General features: G+C 46.6%; 1 protein-coding gene across 14 annotated transcripts in view; it reads left to right on the top strand.

Annotated features, from left to right (window-relative positions):
• The window catches only part of PHLDB1 (pleckstrin homology like domain family B member 1), a 158,964-nt gene that overhangs the window by 40,576 nt on the left and 98,052 nt on the right, over positions 1-20,336 (top strand). For 7 of the 14 annotated variants that reach the window (XM_040424705.1, XM_040424674.1, XM_040424668.1 and 4 more), the window contains exon 1: positions 15,940-16,108. The exons of 1 other annotated variant lie outside the window; for it this stretch is intronic. In XM_040424705.1, the coding sequence (XP_040280639.1) occupies positions 16,025-16,108 (84 nt within the window). In that variant the 5' untranslated portion in view covers positions 15,940-16,024. Of the gene's footprint in view, positions 1-15,938; positions 16,109-20,336 lie in introns of those variants that run through there. 6 more of the 14 variants (XM_040424682.1, XM_040424731.1, XM_040424755.1 and 3 more) reach the window with 4 other exon arrangements.

Raw genomic sequence — 20,336 nt, 5'->3', positions numbered from 1 at the left:
TCCTCCTACTGGTAAGTGACATGACCTGTCACTTACCAGTAGGAGGAGCTCCCGACCGGACGCAGAGATCGCAGCTCGCAGGTAAGTATAATGGTTCTACAAATTGCTAAGTAACCATGGCAACCGGGACTACAGTAGCGTCCTGGTTGCCATGGTTACCGACCGATCGGAGCCCCAGCGATTAAACTGGGACTCCGATCGGTACACTCCGCTGCCACCAATGATAGGGGGGGAGATTTTAATTAGGAGGGGGAGGGAGGGGAGAGGGCCCACTGGCCACCAACGAGTTAACTACAGGGGAGGGAGGGGGGCCGGCCGCACTGGCCACCAATGTGTTAACTACAGGGGGGGGGCACTGGCCACTAATGTGTTAACTACAAGGGAGGGAGGGGGGGGGGCGGCCGCACTGGCCACCAATGTGTTAACTACAGGGGGGGGGCCCACTGGCCACTAATGTGTTAACTACAGGGGGGGGGCTGCCCCCTGCTGCCTGGCAGCACCTGCCAGGCAGCAGGGGGCAGTCATGTACACAGTTCTTTTAGTATATTCTAACCTGAAGTGTCCCCATCACCATGGGAACGCCTCTGTGTTAGAATATACTGTCGGATTTGAGTTTTCACGAAGTGAAAACTCAGCTATGAAAAAGCTTTTATGCAGACGGATCTTCGGATCGGTCTGTATAAAAAGTAACCTACGGCCACGGATCACGGACACGGATGCCAATCTTGTGTGCATCCGTGTTCTTTCACGGACCCATTGACTTGAATGGGTCCGTGAACCGTTGGCCGTGAAAAAAATAGGACAGGTCTTATTTTTTTCACGGCCAGGAAACACGGATCACGGATGCGGCTGCAAAACGGTGCATTTTCCGTTTTTTCCACGGACCCATTGAAAGTCAATGGGTCCGCGAAAAAAAACGGAAAACGGCACAACGGCCACGGGTGCACACAACGGTCGTGTGCAGGAGGCCTAAATGACATAAAAATGCAAACAAAATTATGATCATTGAGGAACAAACATTACTCTGTATTGAACCATAATAAAATATTTCCCTAAAAAATTAAAAACGTGTATACCAACTGGCGAACACATCTTAATAGGTAACAACAACAACAACAACTAGTATTTACCGAAATAATGAAATATAAAAATGTTGTGCTTCTGGTCCTGCAGAGAATGAGGGAAATGTCAAGCCCAGAACAACAACCCCCAGGGTGTTCAGAGGTTCAGATACATACCCCGCCACCCTCCTTAGCACGTGGTCTCATCCTCCCACCTTCCTATATAGATAGTAGCGTAGCTGGCCAAAACCTGTTGTGCGTGGGTATGAACAGCGCTCTAGATGGCCATTCATTAATTATAATCCAATGTTAAAGGGGTTGTCCCACCTGGAACACTGGTGGTATATTGCTAGGCTATGCCACCAATGTCAGGTAAGTACAGACCCCTATCTCCAGAACGAAGCTCCTGAAGAGAATGAGAGTATACCGCCACATGCATGGCCGCCCTCCATTTATTTTTTATGGGACTTTATTTTTATTTTCAGAGCTCCCATAGAAATGAAAGGAGGGCGGCCACGCATGCATGGTGTGCTCTCATTCTCTTCGGGAGCTTCGTTCTGGAGATAGGTAGGGGTCCCAGAGGTAGGACCCACACCTTTATGACTAGTGATATGCCACCAATGTTCCAGCTGAGACAACCCCTTTAATAAAATTAAAACCATATTTACTTGGTTTGTAGATCCACTGATTTTACCCAGAATTGTACTGTACTGTACTGCACCATTTATTGCCCTCAGTGACAGTTTATCTCTCCCTATCACAGCCAAGGAGGTGTGTCCTTTCTGCCCCTGCTCTCTCCCTATCACAGCCAAGGAGGTATGTCCTTGCAGCCACTGCTCTCTCCCTATCACAGCCAAGGAGGTGTGTCCTTTCTGCCCCTGCTCTCTCCCTATCACAGCCAAGGAGGTGTGTCCTTGCAGCCACTGCTCTCTCCCTATCACAGCCAAGGAGGTGTGTCCTTTCTGCCCCTGCTCTCTCCCTATCACAGCCAAGGAGGTGTGTCCTTGCAGCCACTGCTCTCTCCCTATCACAGCTCAGGGGGCGTGTGCTTGCAGCCACTGCTCTCCCTGCCATACCTCGGGGAACATGTCCTTTTTACTGCAGCTCTCTCCCTGTAACCGTCACAACCTTTGCAGCAGCTATCTCCCTACCACAGCTCAGGGGTGTGTGTCTTTCCTGCTGCAGTTCTCTCCTGATCACAGCTCAGGGGGCGTGTCCTTTCTGCCCCTGCTCTCTTCCTATCACAGCTCAGGGGCGTGTCCTTGCAGCCACTGCTTTCCCTGCCATACCTCGGGGAACATGTCCTTCTTACTGCAGCTCTCTCCCTGTAACCGTCACAACCTTTGCAGCAGCTATCTCCCTACCACAGCTCAGGGGTGTGTGTCTTTCCTGCTGCAGTTCTCTCCCGATCACAGCTCAGGAGGTGTGTCTGTTCTGCCCCTGCTCTCTCCCTATCACAGCTCAGGGGCGTGTCCTTGCAGCCACTGCTCTCCCTGCCATACCTCGGGGAACATGTCCTTCTTACTGCAGCTCTCTCCCTGTAACCGTCACAACCTCTGCAGCAGCTCTCTCCCTACCACAGCTCAGGGGTGTGTGTCTTTACTGCTGCAGTTCTCTCCCTATCACAGCTTAGGAGATGTGTCCTTTCTGCCACTGCTCCCCCTGTCACACCTCAGGGAGCATCTCCTTGTTACTGCAGTTCTCTCCCTGTAACTGTCCCAACCTCCAAGAGAAGATAGTGCTAATGGCAGTTGAAGGATGGAACTGAGCATGTGTGACCACTTTAGCACGGTGGACAGAGAAATGAGGAAAAGAACAAACAGCAGGTGGCGCCATACAGATACATTTTATTGAATAACTCAGTGGCTATACTACATTTTTATAGACATGCAGTTACAAAACTATTCAGGTCCAGGTTCTGGTCTGAAAAGTGTGGAGTACTTTTGGTGGAATAACCCCTTTAACACCATGGCACAACCCCTTTAAGGCTTCTCTATTTATGATCGTAACCAGCATCTGTAACAATTACCCCCTCCTTTCTCAGCTCGTCACCATAAGGCCTTTTGCACACGAACGTTTTTTTTCCCGGTCCGTTTTTGCGTATGTGGAACCATTCATTTCAATGGTTCTCAAAAAAAAAACGGAATGTACTCTGTATGCATTCCGTTTCCGTATTTCCGTTCCGCTGAAAGATAGAACTTGTCCTATTATTGCCCGCAAGTAACGATCTGTGGCTCCATTCAAGTCAATGGTTCCACAAAAAAAAACGGAATGCATACGTATGTCTTCCGTATCCGTTCCGTTTTTGCGGAACCATCTATTGAAAATGTTATGCCCAGCCCAATTTTTTTATGTACTTACTGTTTAAACATTATTATATGCTTCCGTTTGGGATCCGCAAAAAACGGATCACAAACGGAAACAAAACGGAACGGAAACAGAACGGAAACACTACTGAAACAAAAAAGCGGAACAACGGATATGTGAAAAACGGACCGCAAAACACTGAAAAAGCCATACGGTTGTGTGAAAGAGGCCTAACTATGTAGTAATCCGTTTCCGTGACTTAGGGCTCAGGCACCTGAACGTATTTTATTTCCGTGTCCGTACCGTTTTTTTGTGGACCGTATGCGTAACCATTCATTTCAATGGGTCCGCAAAAAAAATGAAGTTAGGCCTCATACACACGACCGTTCTTTTGGTCCGCATCCGAGCCGCAGTTTTTGCGGCTTGGATGTGGACCTATTCACTTCAATGGGGCCGCAAAAGATGCGGACAGAACTCCGTGTGCTGTCCGCATCCGTTGCTCCGTTCCGTTGCCCCGCAAAAAAAATATAACCTGTCCTATTCTTGTCTGTTTTGCGGACACGAATAGGCAGTTATATTAATGGCTGTCAGTGCCGTTCCGAAAATTGCAGAACTCACACGGACGCCATCCGTGTTTTGCGGATCCGCAATTTGCGGACCGCAAAACACACAACGGTTGTGTGCATGTAGCCTTACTCTGTGTGCATTTCGTTTCCGTATGTCCGTTCCGCAAAGGAATGGAACATGTCCTACTATTGTCCACATTACGGACAAGGACAGGACTGTTCTATTAGGGTCCGGCTGTTCCATTCTGCAAAATACGGAATGCACACGGACGTCATCCGGATCCGTTTTTTGCGGAAAGAAAAATAGATACGGTCGTGTGCATGAGGCCTTAGGCCTCTTGCACACGACCATATGGCTTTTTCAGTATTTTGCGGTCCACAAAAAACGGATCTGCAAAAAATACGGATGACGTCTGCGTGCATTAAGTTTTTTGTAGAATGGAACAGCTGGCCCCTAATAGAACAGTACTATCCTTGTCCGTTATGCGGACAATAATAGGCCATGTTCTATATTTGAACAGAACGGAAAAATGGAAATACGGAAACGGAAGACATACAGAGTACCTTCCTTTTTTTTGCGGATCCATTGATTAGTCCCGTTACTAATATTACAGCTGTAGGCCTCCATTTGTGAGAATCGTTATAGAGAAGTGGATTAACTCGTTCACTGCCACCAAAGCTGTCATATTTAAAGGGAATGTGTCATCAGAGAATGACCTATTGTTTAAATCATGTTTTTATGTTTAACATATTTTTAAAGACTTTTTGATGATGTTATTTTAAATTTTTCATGTCAACATCTACGCTTAAAAAAAACAAACTATAAAATCCTGCATTTTTCGTACTGGCCACTAGGCCTAGTAATAGGCGCCACTTCTTGGTCTGTACAGATCACTTTACTGCAGTTATCTGCTTATCTGCCATTCTAATCCTGTAATAATATCACCTCTGTGTATAGATAACACAGGATCCACCATTCACAATAGGTGATATCACAGCTTTATTGGGCAGACTAGATGGGCCAAATGGTTCTTATCTGCCGACACATTCTATGTTTCTATTATCTACTCCTTTCTGACCTCTGCACAGGTCACCGAGCATGCCCAGAAAACTCTCCCATAGAAGTCAATAGGGTCCCCTCCTGACCATTGTGTCTATGGCTCATGGGGCTGCCGTAAAGCAATTTTTTTAATGCTGTATAAATGCTGTTAAGAACAGTTCAGACAAGATGGCTGCCCCCATAATCATGTTCAGGAAATAGAATAAAAAAATCTACAATCAGAAAATAAAAACAAATTAGATAAAAATCAAGATGTGTCACTGTCTGGTTTTAACTGGCAGATAAAAATTTTGGTGACACATTTCCTTTAAGAAGGCCTTTCAGTGGTCAATGACACATTAAAGGGGGTTTCCGAGATTTTGGAACTGATGACCTATCCTCTGGTAGTGAGTTCATGTGCGACTACAGATCTACTTTCCAGGACTCAAATGATTCTGTGAGTACAGGACAGTAGACCCGCGGTCGGGCTGGAACTGACAGCATCACAGATCACTATAATTAGGCGCCAAAAAGGGTACAACTACACTGCGACATTTTTTGTAATTGTGTCTCCCTGCGACATGCAACATGCAGCAACTGCGACGTGACAGTCGCACAAAAATCCGACTTGGATGAATTTTTTGCTAATGTCACAGTCGCAGCATGTTGCATGTCGCAGGGTGACACCCATTGACTATCATTACAAAAAAATGGTGCACAACTTTTTTGCAGCACATGTTGCCAAGCAGTCCTAGTCTAATGCAATAACTTTTGCTCAGACTAGCCGAGAAATGTGGCCATCACATAGTCCACACATGGCCACTTGAATAGGCCCTCCAAGGAGAATATCACCTAATTTTTTTTACTAATTTAACTCATATTTTTTATATTATGTGAAAGCCGTGTACCGGGGTGGGCTCCCCAGGATACAGTGAAGTCACTAACAAGGAAAACGACTGACGCCAACTCTTGTAGAAAACAGACTTTGTTTTACTGTTACGGGATATCAAACACACTCCCAAATGCAGCAAACATAAAATCAGATTACATACACTCAGCCTGGAGGCTGAGACCCCTGTGTCGCACAGCACGGCGCCCTACGATGGTAGCCGGAAAACACTCGCGCAATTTACCTACTGCGAGCAGAGCTAACTCTGCCTCGCCATACCTGTTATTACCCTGAAGAACAGGAACAATCGTGTGTGTGTGAGATACAGGCTAGCCCGCGGTGCAACACAGCAGCTTACAATCTTACCAGACTATACAGTACTATCCCTCTCCCTTTTCCCAAAATGTAATGTGGCACGTGCCTAATCAGGGGCGTAGCTAAAGGCTCATGGGCCCTGGTGCAAGAGTGCAGATTGGGCCCCCTCCCCCTTCACTCAGCGCTGGTGCACCTAGCTTTTCTGCTGCTCGAGGCAAAAATTGAAACGCCCCCCTTTCCCCCTCATGCCAAAATCTAAACTTAACCCCTTCCCTCCAGTCCTACTGTTAAAGGGGTTGTCCTCTTTTTACTACTGATGACCTACCCTCAGGATAGGTCATCAATATCAGATCGGCAGGGTCCCCAGCACCACCGCCGATCAGCTGTTTGAAGAGAGGGCAGCGCTTGTATGAGAGCTGCTTTCTCTGCTCTGTTCACCTGCTCGCTGTAGCATTTGCAGTGATGAGCAGGTACACAGAGCAGAGAAGGCAGCGCTCATACGAAAAAAAAAGCAGACAACCCCTTTAAAGGCATACTTGTAAAACATTACATACAGGGTCATACAGCGCCACATATGTACCTCTTACATCCAGTGACTTCTCTTATCTAATGTAGATATTCTCTTTTCTCTTCTTCTCCTCTCAGACCAGACCGCCATAGTGACTTCTTTCAGCCGCACCTCGTCTCTGCAGAGTTTAACAAACAGACATCTTACTTTACTACTTTTCCATCATCCTCCTTACCTTCTCAACACCCCGTATCCTGCCACCTCCAATACTGTGTCCGCTGTGCTCCCAATGTTATCCTGCAGAAACAGTCCCCCTGAAAATACTGGTACCACACAGAGCGTCGGTACAAAAACACCCCTTTATATTGTGCGCCAGTACAAAAAATACCCCTTTCAGATCAGGCCCCCATATAAAACCCTAAATGAGACCCCCCATCTCGGACCAAAACCCCTTTAGACCTCTATGTTAGACCCCAGTTTTAGACCTCAGATCAGACCCCCCCCCCCATTAGACCTCCTTTTAAGACCCTGACCCAATATAAGACCTCAGATAAGACACCCATTAGACCTCTAGACCCCAATCAGATGTCTATACCCCCATTAGACCTCTCCAGACCCCCAATCAGATGTCTATGCCATCATTAGACCTCTCCAGACCCCCCATTAGACCTCTCCAGACCCCCAATCAGACCTCCAGACCCGCCATTAGACCTCTCCAGACCCCCAGTCAGACCTTTAGACCCCCATTAGACCTCTCCAGACCTCCAGTCAGACTTCCAGACCCCCCATTAGACCTCTCCAGACCCCCAATGAGACCTGCAGAACCCCCATTAGACCTCTCTAGACCTCCAGACCCCCTGTGAGACCTCTCCAGACCCCCAGTCAGACCACCTCAGACCCCCAGACTCCCCATTAAACCTCTCCAGACCCCCAATAAGACCTCCATATCAGACTGTAAAATAATAAAATAACTTACCTCTCCTGTCTCCTGCCGCCACTCTCCCTGTCCTGGCTCTCTTCTCAGGGCTGGCGCTGCACAGTCACCTGACCTCCTGTAGCGTCAGGTCAGAGTGCGCTCTGTACGTCCTGACGCTGCAGGCAGCCAGGACACATCAGCGACGGACCTGAGAAGAGTAAGCAGGAGGAGGGGTAAGTACAGCGCTCACAGCGCTTCACCCCCGCCTCCTCCTCCTGCATACTAGTGAGCGCTTCCATTATGGAAGCGCTCACTAGTATTCCCTTTATAAGATGCACTGCATCTAATAAAGGGAAAAGTACAGTACCACTGGCAAGGGGGCCCTCTGGGCTCCTCTGGCTTAGGGACCCACTCACAACTATAGCTACGCCACTGTGCCTAATTTATATCACTCCCGATAAACACGCTGGGGTAACTGGAGATTATGGTGAAGTCCTATCTGTTCTCCGGAGCGAACCAAAACTATAACTGATAAGTCCTTGTGATAAACAAGCAACAATTCTTGGTAGCCTGCCACTCGGCAACACTAACTAACTAACTACCAGCAGGTTTGATCACAGTCTCTAGTATTTAGGCGCCAATCCTATATTGAGGTGCGTGCACGCTCTGTCTTACCGACCCGGGTCTGCTCTGCCTCAGCTGGTGACTGCGAACTGAACAAAGGCTGATCCAACACACGTGCGATACCGCAGGATCTGTTGCTTTGCTCTTCAGCTCTCATCAGCGATCCTGGCAGCTGTACGCCTTCTCCTGGACGGGATCCGGGTCCTTGACACGATCAGCTTCACTTGGCTGGTCGCAAAAGGGTGACTCCACGCTTGGATGTTAATGGATTTCTTCTCTCAAACACTTTTCCAGTCTGCAACTAAGATGGACGCCAGCTTCCTTCCTCTAGACACACAGCTCCACATCCTATGAATATTTAAATCTGAGCAGTCTGTTTAGCTGTGTGGGGAAACAGCGGCCTCTTGTGGCCAAACAGCAAAATAACAGTGTTCATGCAATAAGAGCTGTTTCACAATCTCACATATGGGGCAGCCATCTTGGCTCTGCTGCTGCTCTGAGGTGTAAGCAGAAGTTTATACATATACATATTGACTACAGAAGAGTTTTTTGAGCATGCTCTATGACTTTTGCAAAGATCATTGCGCAGGGAGGGGGAGGAGAATGGTGGCGCTGAAGAATCCTGTGATGATGATGAGATGACTGCTGAGAAGTGATCTCTACAGAACAGGAAGCATCCGCCTGTTATGAGGCTCAGTCGCCAGAATGAAACTGGAAACATTTAAAGGGGTTGTGTAACTTCAGCAAATTGCATTTATCATGTAGAGATGGGAAATACAAGGCACTCACTAATGTATTGTGCTTGTCCATATTGCCTCCTTTGTTGGCTGGATTCATTTTTCCATCACATTATATACTGCTCGTTTCCATGGTTAAGACTACCGTGCAATCCAGCATGATGGTCGTGCTTGCACACTATAGGAAAAAGCACCAGCTTATGCGCCCTCACAGGGTCTTGGCCACCAGAGAGTCCAGCACTTTTTCCTATAGGGTCCGAGCATGTCCACTGTTGTTGGATTGCAGGGTGGTCGTAACCATTGAAACGAGCAGTGTATAATGTGATGGACAAACGAATCAAGCCAGCAAAGGAGGTAATATGGACAATCACAATACATTAGTAAGTGCCTGGTATTCACTTTCTGTACATAATAAATGCCACTTGCTGAAGCAACACAACCCCTTTAAGGATTTTTAATATAGATAGTGACTCAGGAAAAAAAAATGATAATTAAAAACTGAATTCAAACTGTAGATCATTTTCTGATAGTTTGAAGCAGGAAATGAAAATGTTAGAGACTGGGTGAGAGTGTGAATGAGTCTCAAGTAACTGAATGACAGCGCGGCAATAGGAGTAAACATTCATCCTTGTCAGAAGGCAGCGAGGTGCATCAGATAGGCCATGTCATACAGCGTCACGGTGTACCAAACCGGATATGAAGCAACTAACAGCTGAAAATGGGAAGAAAAACGGGGAAATAAAAGCTGAATAAAATGATTGAAACATAGCTGCTCATAGGATGATGACGCTCACATCTAGAACTAGAGCATTGTTGTGTTTTTTTTCAGACATATTATAGCAACAGAGTAGCTAGGGAGGGGGTAACCTGGACATGTGCCCCAGCTGTTGAGTTCCAGGGGCTGACAAAAAGCCACTTTGCCTAGGTCAGGCTATTTAGAAATAGGGTTAAAGGGGTTGTCCTACGAAAAAATATTCTATAGTTTTCAAACCAGCACCTGGATCTGAATACTTTCTTAATTGCATGTAATTAAAAATTTTGCATAGCCACTGAGTTATTCAATAAAATCTATCTGTATAGCGCCACCTGCTGTTTAGTTTTTTTCTTATGTCTTTGTCCTGCTCACTGAGATGGCCGCACATGCTCAGTTTCATCCTTAAACTGCCTCCTGAGTTGTGATAGGGAGAGCATGGACACACCTCCTGAGCTGTGATAGGGAAAGCATGGACACACCTCTTGAGCTGTGATAGGGAGAGCATGGACACACCTCCTGAGCTGTGATAGGGAGAGCATGGACACACCTCCTGAGCTGTGATAGGGAGAGCATGGACACACCCCCTGAGCTGTAATAGGGAGAGCATGGACACACCTCCTGAGCTGTGATAGGGAGAGCATGGAAACGCCCCCTTAGCTGCAGCAGAAAAGACACACCCCTTGAGCTGTCAGCTTGAAATAAATCTAGCAGAGTAATGAATGTGGAGATCTCTGGATCTATGGGAGGTACAGGGCTGGTTCTAGCTTTGTTAGAAAGAGATTGTCATGTACAATATGATGCCGGATTCTCATTTTTTACATTAGTCATGGGAGAACCCCTTTAAGGCAGCAAAATGAACCTTTGCGCAGCTCTGTCAATTGGATCCACTAACAAGGCTTGGATGTCCTATCTTTGATACAGAGTATCAGGGTCCGACTGGCCAACCAGAGGATCCTCCAGTGGGCCCAGACTTTAATACTATAGTGGGCCCCAAAGGTCCAGGAGAAAAAAAAGATTTGGCTGCCACTGAAGTCCATGGGGGTCAGTTACTAACCAGAAATACGCCTATAGACTTTTCCCCGCTCACGCCAGGTCTAAAAAGGTGGGCAGGTGTTTACCATTTTCCAAGCCTGGTTTAGGTCTAAAAACGCGTCTAAAGCACCGGTCTTAATAAATGACCCCCTATATCTTGAATTCAAAACCTATTAGGCTTTATTGATGATATAGGGCAGGGGTACTCAACTACCCCCGCATGCACCCGGGTGCCAACTCTCAGGGGGTGCCAGAGCCCAGAAGCAATGCTTCAATACAGATGGAAGCGCTCATTGCTGGGAGCTGGGTCCTGTCACTCACCGCTCAGCTCCCCGCACTCCTTCTCTCCCTCAGGCCGGCGGCGCTCCGAATGGTGAAGCAGGAGGACTTCTCCCTGCTCCACCATTCATCCTGCAGGCACAGATCGCACTGCTGGCATGTGTGGGCGGAGCCTGCAGCCCGGTAATCTGTATAAGCTCCGCCCACACAGTGCTGCAGCGTGATCTATGTATATAGGGGAGAGAGGTATGTGAGCTTCAGGAACTGGACAAGGTGAGTAGTTATTGTGTGTGTGTTTTTTTTTAACATAGAGGGGGCACAATGGGCATTGCTAATGTGAAAGGGCACAATGGGAATTTCTACTATGAAGGGGGCACAGAGGGCATTATTACTGTGAAGGGGGCACAATGTGCATTACTAGCACAGAAGGAATTACTACTATTAAGGGAGCATAATGAGGATTTATACTATGGAGGGGGCACAGAGAGCATTACTACTATTAAGGGGGCACAATGGGCATTATTACTATTAAGGGGGCACAATGAGCATTATTACTATTAAGGGGCACAATGGGCATTATTACTATTAAGGGGCATTATTACTGTGAAGGAGGCACAATAGGGATTATTACTATGAAGGGGGCACAATGGGGATTATTACTATGAAGGAGGCACAATGGGGATTATTACTGTGAAGGGGGCACAAAGAGAGTATTACAACTGTGAAGGGGCATAGATAGGGCATTACTACTGTGAAAGGGGCACACAGAGGGCATTACTACTGTGAGGGGGCACAGATAGGGCATTAATACTGTGAGGGGGCACTTAGGGTATTCATACTCTGTGGGGAGGAACTAAGGAGGCATCGCAATGTGTCAGGGGCACTAAGGAGCATCATAATGTGTGGGGGCACCACGGGATCACCCTGCTGTGAGGGTGCACTTAAGAGTATCATACTCTGTGGAGCACTAAAGGGATATCATACTGTCTGAGGGGCATTAAAGGGGCGTCATTATTGTTAGGGGGCACTGAAAGGACATTCTTACTGTTTGGTCGGCAGAAAGGAGATTAGGTGGGCTTGGAGTTGTGGATTATTGTAAAAAAAAAATGCAGCACTACACACCAATGATGTTATCCCTCCTTATATATTTTTTTGTTGTGCAGCTTTGACCCTTATCCTACAGCAGACTCAGGTATGTGGACCTTTACAAAAAGTATTTGAGTACCCCTGATATAGGGTTTGTGCCTTCAGAAGAATTTCCTCAGGTGGGCCAAAGAACCTCAGTCTGACACTGCAAAGTATGGAGCACCCTTAGGGAAAACGTTCTTAGTACTTGGAAAATCCCCGAAAAAAAGGGGTGCCCGAGAGTGTAGTGAATGACCTCCAGGATATGTTCTAAAATCGCAACCAACTGTTACTCACCTGGTAACTTCCAGCACTGATCCTTCCGTGGTCTTGGATGCAGAAGTCACGTGTATGTATGCAGTGACCAAGCCACAGGGGTGTAGTGGTTGAGGTGGTTGAGTGAGTGAGTGTACTAGTGATGAGGTGCCGAGGATAGTAGTACTCACAGTTCAGTTGTCCCCTGGGGCCGGTGTGCAGTGGATGGGAAGACAGCACGAAATCCTCCGGGGCACTCTCTATTGCAGGGAACACCAGCCAGGTGGTGGTTGAGGTGCCCTTGGTGGTAATGGGTGTTTAAGGTGCTTTGGTGGCTGGGCCCCTGTGTTCGTGACGCCAGCACCGTAATGTGCAATCAAGAGATGGAGCAGAAGAATGAAGAATGAGGCAGTAGTTAAACCAAACAGGAACTCTACTTGTCAGATGTAGTAAGGCATCCAATATCATCACTTTGCGTTGCATACAGATGACATTAAAGGCAAAGCTGCTAATCCAAATTAGCAGGCTCCTTATGGTGAATTGTAGAGGTTAACTCCAGCTCACCTTAGTAAAGGTAGTGTTCTTACTTGTACTTGGTTCCTGATCTTGCTTTTATCTCTCAACCTTTCAGTAATAGTTCAGATCCTCTATAAATAAGTATTCTGACAGATGGCCTTTCTGTCCTTGGTTATGGTGGGGCAGCTTGAAGCATAGAATCTCTCCACCTGATGCAAAGGTGACTAAAACCTGATAAACGGCAATTATCTTCCTTCGCCTATATTCTTTAGTTCAATGATCCAACAACCCCAGGGCGATCTCCCTCACGGCAGGGAAACACTCTGCTTCATTATTTGAACAGGTTGTGGTCTTCAGAGTAATAATCCACTTGATACCCCGGAAGGGTAATCTACAGTGTAGGATCATACAGTCCTAATCTTGGACTCAATGGTTGAAGCAAATTAGTTCCCCTGGGCTAGGCCCAGGAGGACGGAGACAAGCCTGTCTCCTCTCCTTCCTCCTAACTCCTCCACTCAACTCTACTCTTCATCTCTCTCTCGCTTCCTGTGTCTGCACTATATACTGTAAGTGGTGTGATAGAGACCTCTAGTGGTGAAAGTATGTAGTACATGTTACCAGCCTGTAATATGGATTCAGCAGCATACACAAAGAAATAGTGCAAAATAACATCATAATACACAATTTGGATACAATACACACATATGTGGGACACTACATGTACGGCACATCATTGATGCACGAAAAGTTGGAAATGGAATGAAAGTTGAATCATGGGGTACCACAGCATAGTACCAGGTGGAGATTTAAAGGGGAGTTCCATCTTTTAGATAATGATGATCTATCTTGTGGATAGGTCATCAATGTCAGATTGGAGGGGGTCTGACACCTACACTCCCATTTCTCAGCTGTTCGCAGCAGCCGCAGTCATCAGAAACATAGCAGCAGATGGCACAAAGCTTCATCCTCTGTGTAGTGGCTGTGCCCGCGTACTTATACAATGGGGTGCTGGGTGTCAGACCCCCACCGATCTGATACTGATGACCTATCAGGACGATGGGTAACAGGTGGATATCTTAAAGGTGGAAAACCCCTTTAAGGAGACTGCAGGAATATAGTCTAGTCACAGAGAGTGGGACAGATACACTTCCTTCCCCTGGGCCAGCCTGATCATGAGGTTTTTTTCATTATTGCTGCTTTTGCTAGTGCAACATGTTCCCCCCCCCCCAAGGTTGATCCGATCCCAGTGTTAGGTAATGTAGCCTGATTGGTGATGTGGCCTGATTAATGGTTTTACTTGAATAAACTTGAGATAAACTTGTGTCATCCAAACAGTACTTGATCTTTCTCATGGCTCCAGCAGGTGAACTTGAACACTTTGCTTTATCTTTCTCTGCTGTGCTAATCTCTGGCTTCAGTCTGGTTACTGGACTTTCTAGCAGTTCTGGTACCTTTGAATGAGGTGTCTTTGGCTGTTGACCTCCTCGTAATACTCTGTCTATAAACTGCAAGGAGTCATAGTGCTTCCCCTGGAAGACTCCTGCTACAGGAGGAGGGAGCGCTCCCCTCATTTGCCCAATGCCTCTTCTCCTTCCATCTCTCAACTTCACTATAGCTTCCTGCAACCCTTCCCTTGGTAGGAAGCAGGATTAGCCAATTCTGCCCAAAAAGGAGGGGGGGGGGGGGGGGGGAATGGTAAATTCAATTCTATCTAAAGATCTCTCTCTGCCGGAAACACTGCCACCTGCTGGACGACCAGGCACATTACATGTTATACAATACATAAGTTGCATAGTAATATTATTAAGGCACAGTATCAGAGGACCAGGAATTAATTACACAGATGACATTCTCTGCTAGTCATTAGAGACAGAATGGTATTGCCCCCTCTGGGAAGCTACCCAATGATATCTGACAGTAAACCATATAGAGGTCTAACAAGCTTAGCCCTCCAATCCATTGGAATGAGGTTTATGTTATGCCTATAATTTATGCATCGAGAGAAATATAATGGTTTCTTCTTTAAATAACACTGTAAAAGTACTAGCAAATATGAGAAACTTTGCAATATACCATATTAGAGAAAAATGCCTCCTTCTTCACTTACAAGGTACTTCTTCCCCTCCCTTAACCTCTGGACCAGATTATTAACTCTCAATTCATTGATAAAATGTATTTTGAGAGGCAATCTGGATTTTTAGCTCACCGAGGGATCAGGTTACATGCTGCCCAAAGAACTCTGTGGAGGCAGGATAAAGCTGTGGGAGGAATAGAGGCTCTACTGCTGCTGGCTCTAGCACATTTTTTCATCTCGGCCCAGTGCTGGATTCACAGCTACACTGCCTATTACTGCTGTTTAATGTCCCCCATGCTGCTTCTGAGGGGGTGCTACAGAAAGGTTGAAGAGCAGGATCTCCTCTTGATTGTGCGCAGTGTATGGGAGACATCATAACAGCCGGTCTGCCTCTATTAGCCCAGGGAAAACGGACAATTAGAGATGGAGCCTGTAAAGTGATCAAAAAGGTGATAAATGCAGGATACAAGTCATAAATACCAATATTCCTTATATATATACTCATGAGAGCCTATTCTGAAACGTCACCTGAAACTAAAGGTACTCTTTAACTATCAACCCCAGTTACATAGCCTTCTGGCATAATACGGTTTCTGAGGTTGTGTAATGAGAGCTAAATTTAAAAAATATGTTATGCATTCATATTAATTATCTCACTATGTAACATTCTTGGCTCATGTATATCATAAGTTCACGTTCTCACACGCGGCTTGTAATGTAAAGTCTCCTGTTACCATATACGGTTTATTGGTTTCCAAAAAATTAAAACCATTTGTTACGTATCTCCCAAATCCTTCCATTACTTCATAAAACTTCTGCTCGCTCTTTTTCTCTTCCCTCGACTCCCAGTTTCCTGAACATACAATGGATCTCTCCTCCCTCTTTTCCTTTACCCATATCCTGTACAAGTCACAGGGAGAGGCCTGCGGCCGCTCGCTGTGGTGTTGTGAGATGTATTACTACCCCTGGTTAAGGCCATAGGCATGCTGAGTGACCCCTTATCCCTATACACCCCACTGGGGGAGATATGGAAAAGTGCTGCGGGTCATTGATTGAGCTGTACCGTAGAGTTATCCCGTCCTGCTGGCATCAGGAGGACAACGGACGAGAGGTGAGTAACGGACGGAGAACCCAACAAGAACTGCATTGAAATGTTATTTTTGGAGCTCTTTGTGCATTGTCAACTACTTTTGTGCTCTTGAAACAATGTATCTATGCTTCTTTAAGAAGCGCTATAGGAATATATAGGGTTCTAGATGTAATCCAGTTTCTTATATGGTGCCTTCTACAGCGTTGGACTGAAGTCCATCAGAGGAAATGATTCTGAGGGCCGACTCTCTGTGTCTATAGCCTGTCAGAGCTTAGGCCTACCGGAGGATCCTCTGGTGGGCCAGTCTGACCCTGGTCTTATAATTGTATGTAGAAAGCTTGAACATATCTACGAGCACATTTATACCAATATCCATATTCCTCGATTAGATGTGGAGGTTGAAATTTAAGTTTCTTAAGACATTAAAGACATAGCATAATATGATTATAGTTATATAAATACAAGAAACAGAACTGGATCGCACATCCTCAATACTATGCTTTTATCTAACTGCTTCTCAGCGTAATTTATCGTATACCTACCCCTATGCTGCATGCTAGACATGAGGCATTAGTATACAATTTGATCAAAAAGCATAGGCCCACTCACCACAACAAGGTTCCCTCTTTGAATGGGACCCTATTCTAGATTTGGCTCAGCACTGCACAGCGACAGCCGACGCCGCAGCACCACCCCAGCAGGCAGCGGGACCCAGCAGTCAAACAGCGCCCCCTCTGTATGACAAAGCCACCATGGCACTGGGCCCCACAGACCCACCAGGACGGCACCAAAGCAACAACAGCCGCCGTGCAGTACTGCACCATGTGAACAGGTGTGGAACCAACCCCATCACACACTCTCACCGTGTGGACAGGTATGGAACTCACCCTATCACATACTCTCAGAAACTGAGAGTTAGGAATATATACCCTTATGCAGACTCCTGCTAATTAAAAGCACCTGGGCCAAATGGGGAGGAGTGCTGATACCGATTATAATATGATTATAGACTATGGGGCACATTTATTAAGACCAGCGTTTTAGACGCCGGTCTTAATAAGGCCGTGCTGGCGGTGGATCGGGGAAGTTATGAAGAGGAGCAAGCCTCTCCATAACTTCGATGTATCCACCGCCCATTCTAAATGTAAGACAGTTTCCTTGCTGTCTTACATTTAGACCATTTTCTACGCCTAAACCAGGGCCGGCCCATCCCCTTCCCCGCCACGTCCCCTTTCTTAGACCTGGCGTGAACAGGTAAGAAGTTGCATATTCTGCCACAACATGGAGTGCGACAGAATCTGCCCCAGATATACGCCATAAAAGAGGCATATATCTGTTCATAAATGACCCCCTATGTTTAAAGGGGTTGTTTCATCTGAGACATTGGTGGCATATCGCTAGGATAAGACATCAAGGTCAGATAGGTGCGGGTCTCTAAAACGGCCCCTGAAAGTGAAGGAGAGCACCTCACGCATGTGTGGCACGATCTCCATTTACTCCATTTACAGCTATTTTCAGAAGTCCTATAGAAATTAACTGAGCAAGCGCGGTGCCACTCCATTCACTTCTACGGAAATAGACGAGACAGTGCTCAGCTATTGTCGGAACTCCCATAGAAATGGAAGTCACCCGTACATACGTGGATACTCTCCGCTCACTTTGGGGGTCCCGTTCTGCAGATAGATTCAGTCCCAGATGTTAGACCTGTACCTACCTGACATTGGTGCAGGGATGCAAATAAAATTCTTTATCAGGACCCCTTAACCACAATCTACAATTTCTGATTTTCCTCTTATGAGGAACAGAGATCTTTCAGGCTCCTCAGGATCCAGGATTCGGGTGCAACTGCAACTTCTGCGACCCTTATAGCTACACAAGTAGTCTAAATGGTTTGTCTTGGCTACAGATATTGATGGCCTATCAGATTGGTGGGGGTCCAACTCCCAGCACCCCGTCAATCATCTGTTTCAGGCAGCCTCGACACCAGAAGCTGTACAGCCGACAGAGCAGAATCAGAAGGCTCCATCCATGGTGTAGTTTCCGGTGCTGACGTACTGAGCTGCAGTACCCAGCACGGCCACTACACAGTGTATAGCGCTGTCTTCTTGCACTGAATAGTATCTAGATCCAGCAGCTGCCCGAAGCTGTTCGGTATCTGATGGCCAGTCTTGGACCCTCACCGATCTGAGGAAAGGTCTTCAATATCTGTATCCAGTATGACCCCTTTAATTGTGAGAAAGTAAATGTACTAGTGTTGGTATGGTTGACATACAGTACATGTAAATTAACACAATGTGACACAATGAAACCCTATACTTTGGGACACTTAGCGGGAAGGTTTTGCGCTTCCTCCAATAGAAGAGTCGGCTCGGTGATGCTAATTGCAGCCTGGCTTCCCATTACTCTGTAATTAGCTGTTAATTACAGGATAAAACTGGAATAGAGAATAAAAATCTTATTACATAAGTTTCTATCTGACATATTGTCACCTTGTGTTGAAAAAGACGTTCTTCCATGTTCCTTCTTATTCTATTTGAGGGTCTCATTACTCACCAGCCATGGAGGGGGGGGGGGGGGGAATAAAATATCGATGGCTTATCCTTAGGACAGGCCACCAATGTCTGACTGGTAGGAGTCCAGCCCAGGAGGAGCCACCACCATCAGCCATGTGACCACAGGTCCTTCCATCCATGTTAGCCCTTGCACAGAGACTTGTCCATTTGTGCCGCTGTGCCTGGTGCTGCAGCTCACCAGCTGCTATGCCGGGACGGACATAGAATATTTGCAAAGTCGTTTCATATTGCATTTTGATGCATCGGACTCCGAATAAAAATGGCTGCAAACATGTCTATTGCACCTGTACTACGACATATGCTGCTTGCTTGGGATGAGTTCCACTTTTTGGATGACTAAAATAGGAGTATGAAATATTATCAGTGCCTAGATGTGGTTTAGACTTGTCCTTCATCTAAAGCAGGGTTTCTCAGCTCCGGTCCTCGGGACCCACCTACCGGTCATGATTTGACAATATCCCACAGGATGAACACCTGTTGCACTGACACTAATTCTATCACCTGCTTAATACACAGGAAATCCTGAAAACATGGCCGGCAGGTGGGTCCCGAGGACCGGAGTTGAGAAACCCTGATCTAAAGTGAATCCAAGATAGGTCATCAGTATCTGATCGTGGCGGTCTGACATCGGGGACCCCTGCCGATCTTCAGAAGGCACCAGCACTCGCGGCCTTCTTGCAGCTTTCCCTAGGCCATGTGATGTCACTGTATATTTATTGGTCACATGGCCTAGGCGCAGCTGAGCCCAAGAGAATGGGGCTGAGCTACCAAACCAAGCACAGCCGCTATCAAATGTAGGACGCTGTGATTAGTGAGCTGAGAGAAGGCCGCGGTGTTACTGTGAGCGCCGGCGTCTTCAGACAGCTGATCCCCGGTGTTGGACCACCACAATCAGATACTAATGACCTATCCAGTGGATCAGTAAAAATATCTCGGAAAACCCTCTTAACTATTTTTGTCTTTGGATAGGTATAAACATTTGAGCCTACTTTTACAATATACTGTATGCATGAGCAGCTTAAAGGGGTATTCCAGAATTTTAATATTCGTGACCTTTCCTCAGGACAGGCCCAGCGGTGGTCCTGTACTTCACACCCCTCTCTAACAGCTGTTTTAGAGCAGTTCCGGTGCTGGAAGTCGGCACTGGGACTGCACAGCTCCATCCATTGATTAGTGGACAGAGCTGGTAATTGCTGCTTTCATTGAAGAGAACGGGAGCAGTGCTGCAGTTAGCAGCTCCATCCACTGCACAATGGAGCCAACTTCCGGCTCAAGACTGAGCTTCCTGCTCAGGACATCCTTTTGTTCTCCCATGAGATAAGCCTGAACTGTCTGACAGCGGCTTTCTCACCTCTCCCCTTTTGTTTGGCCGAACTGAACTTAGATGTGTTAGGCCTCATGCACACGACAGTTGTTTTTCTCGGCCTCCGTTCCGGTTTTTTTTGCGGATAGGATGGGGACCCATTCATTTCAATGGGTCAGCAATAAAATGCTGATAGTTCATCCGTTTGTGTTCCGCGTCCGTTGTTCGTGTTTCCCTTCAGCAAAAAAAATAGTGCATGTCCTACTTTTTTCACATTTGCGGACAAGGATAGACATTTATTACAAGAGATCTGTGGAAAAAACCGAATCCTCCCAAAAAATCGTATGCTGCATCCGTTTTTTTTGGCGGAGGC

Source organism: Bufo bufo, chromosome 1, assembly GCF_905171765.1.
Source record: "Bufo bufo chromosome 1, aBufBuf1.1, whole genome shotgun sequence".
Classification (NCBI taxonomy): domain Eukaryota; kingdom Metazoa; phylum Chordata; class Amphibia; order Anura; family Bufonidae; genus Bufo; species Bufo bufo.
Note: the sequence above shows the minus strand (reverse complement) of the source record. Positions and strands in the feature narration are given on the sequence as shown.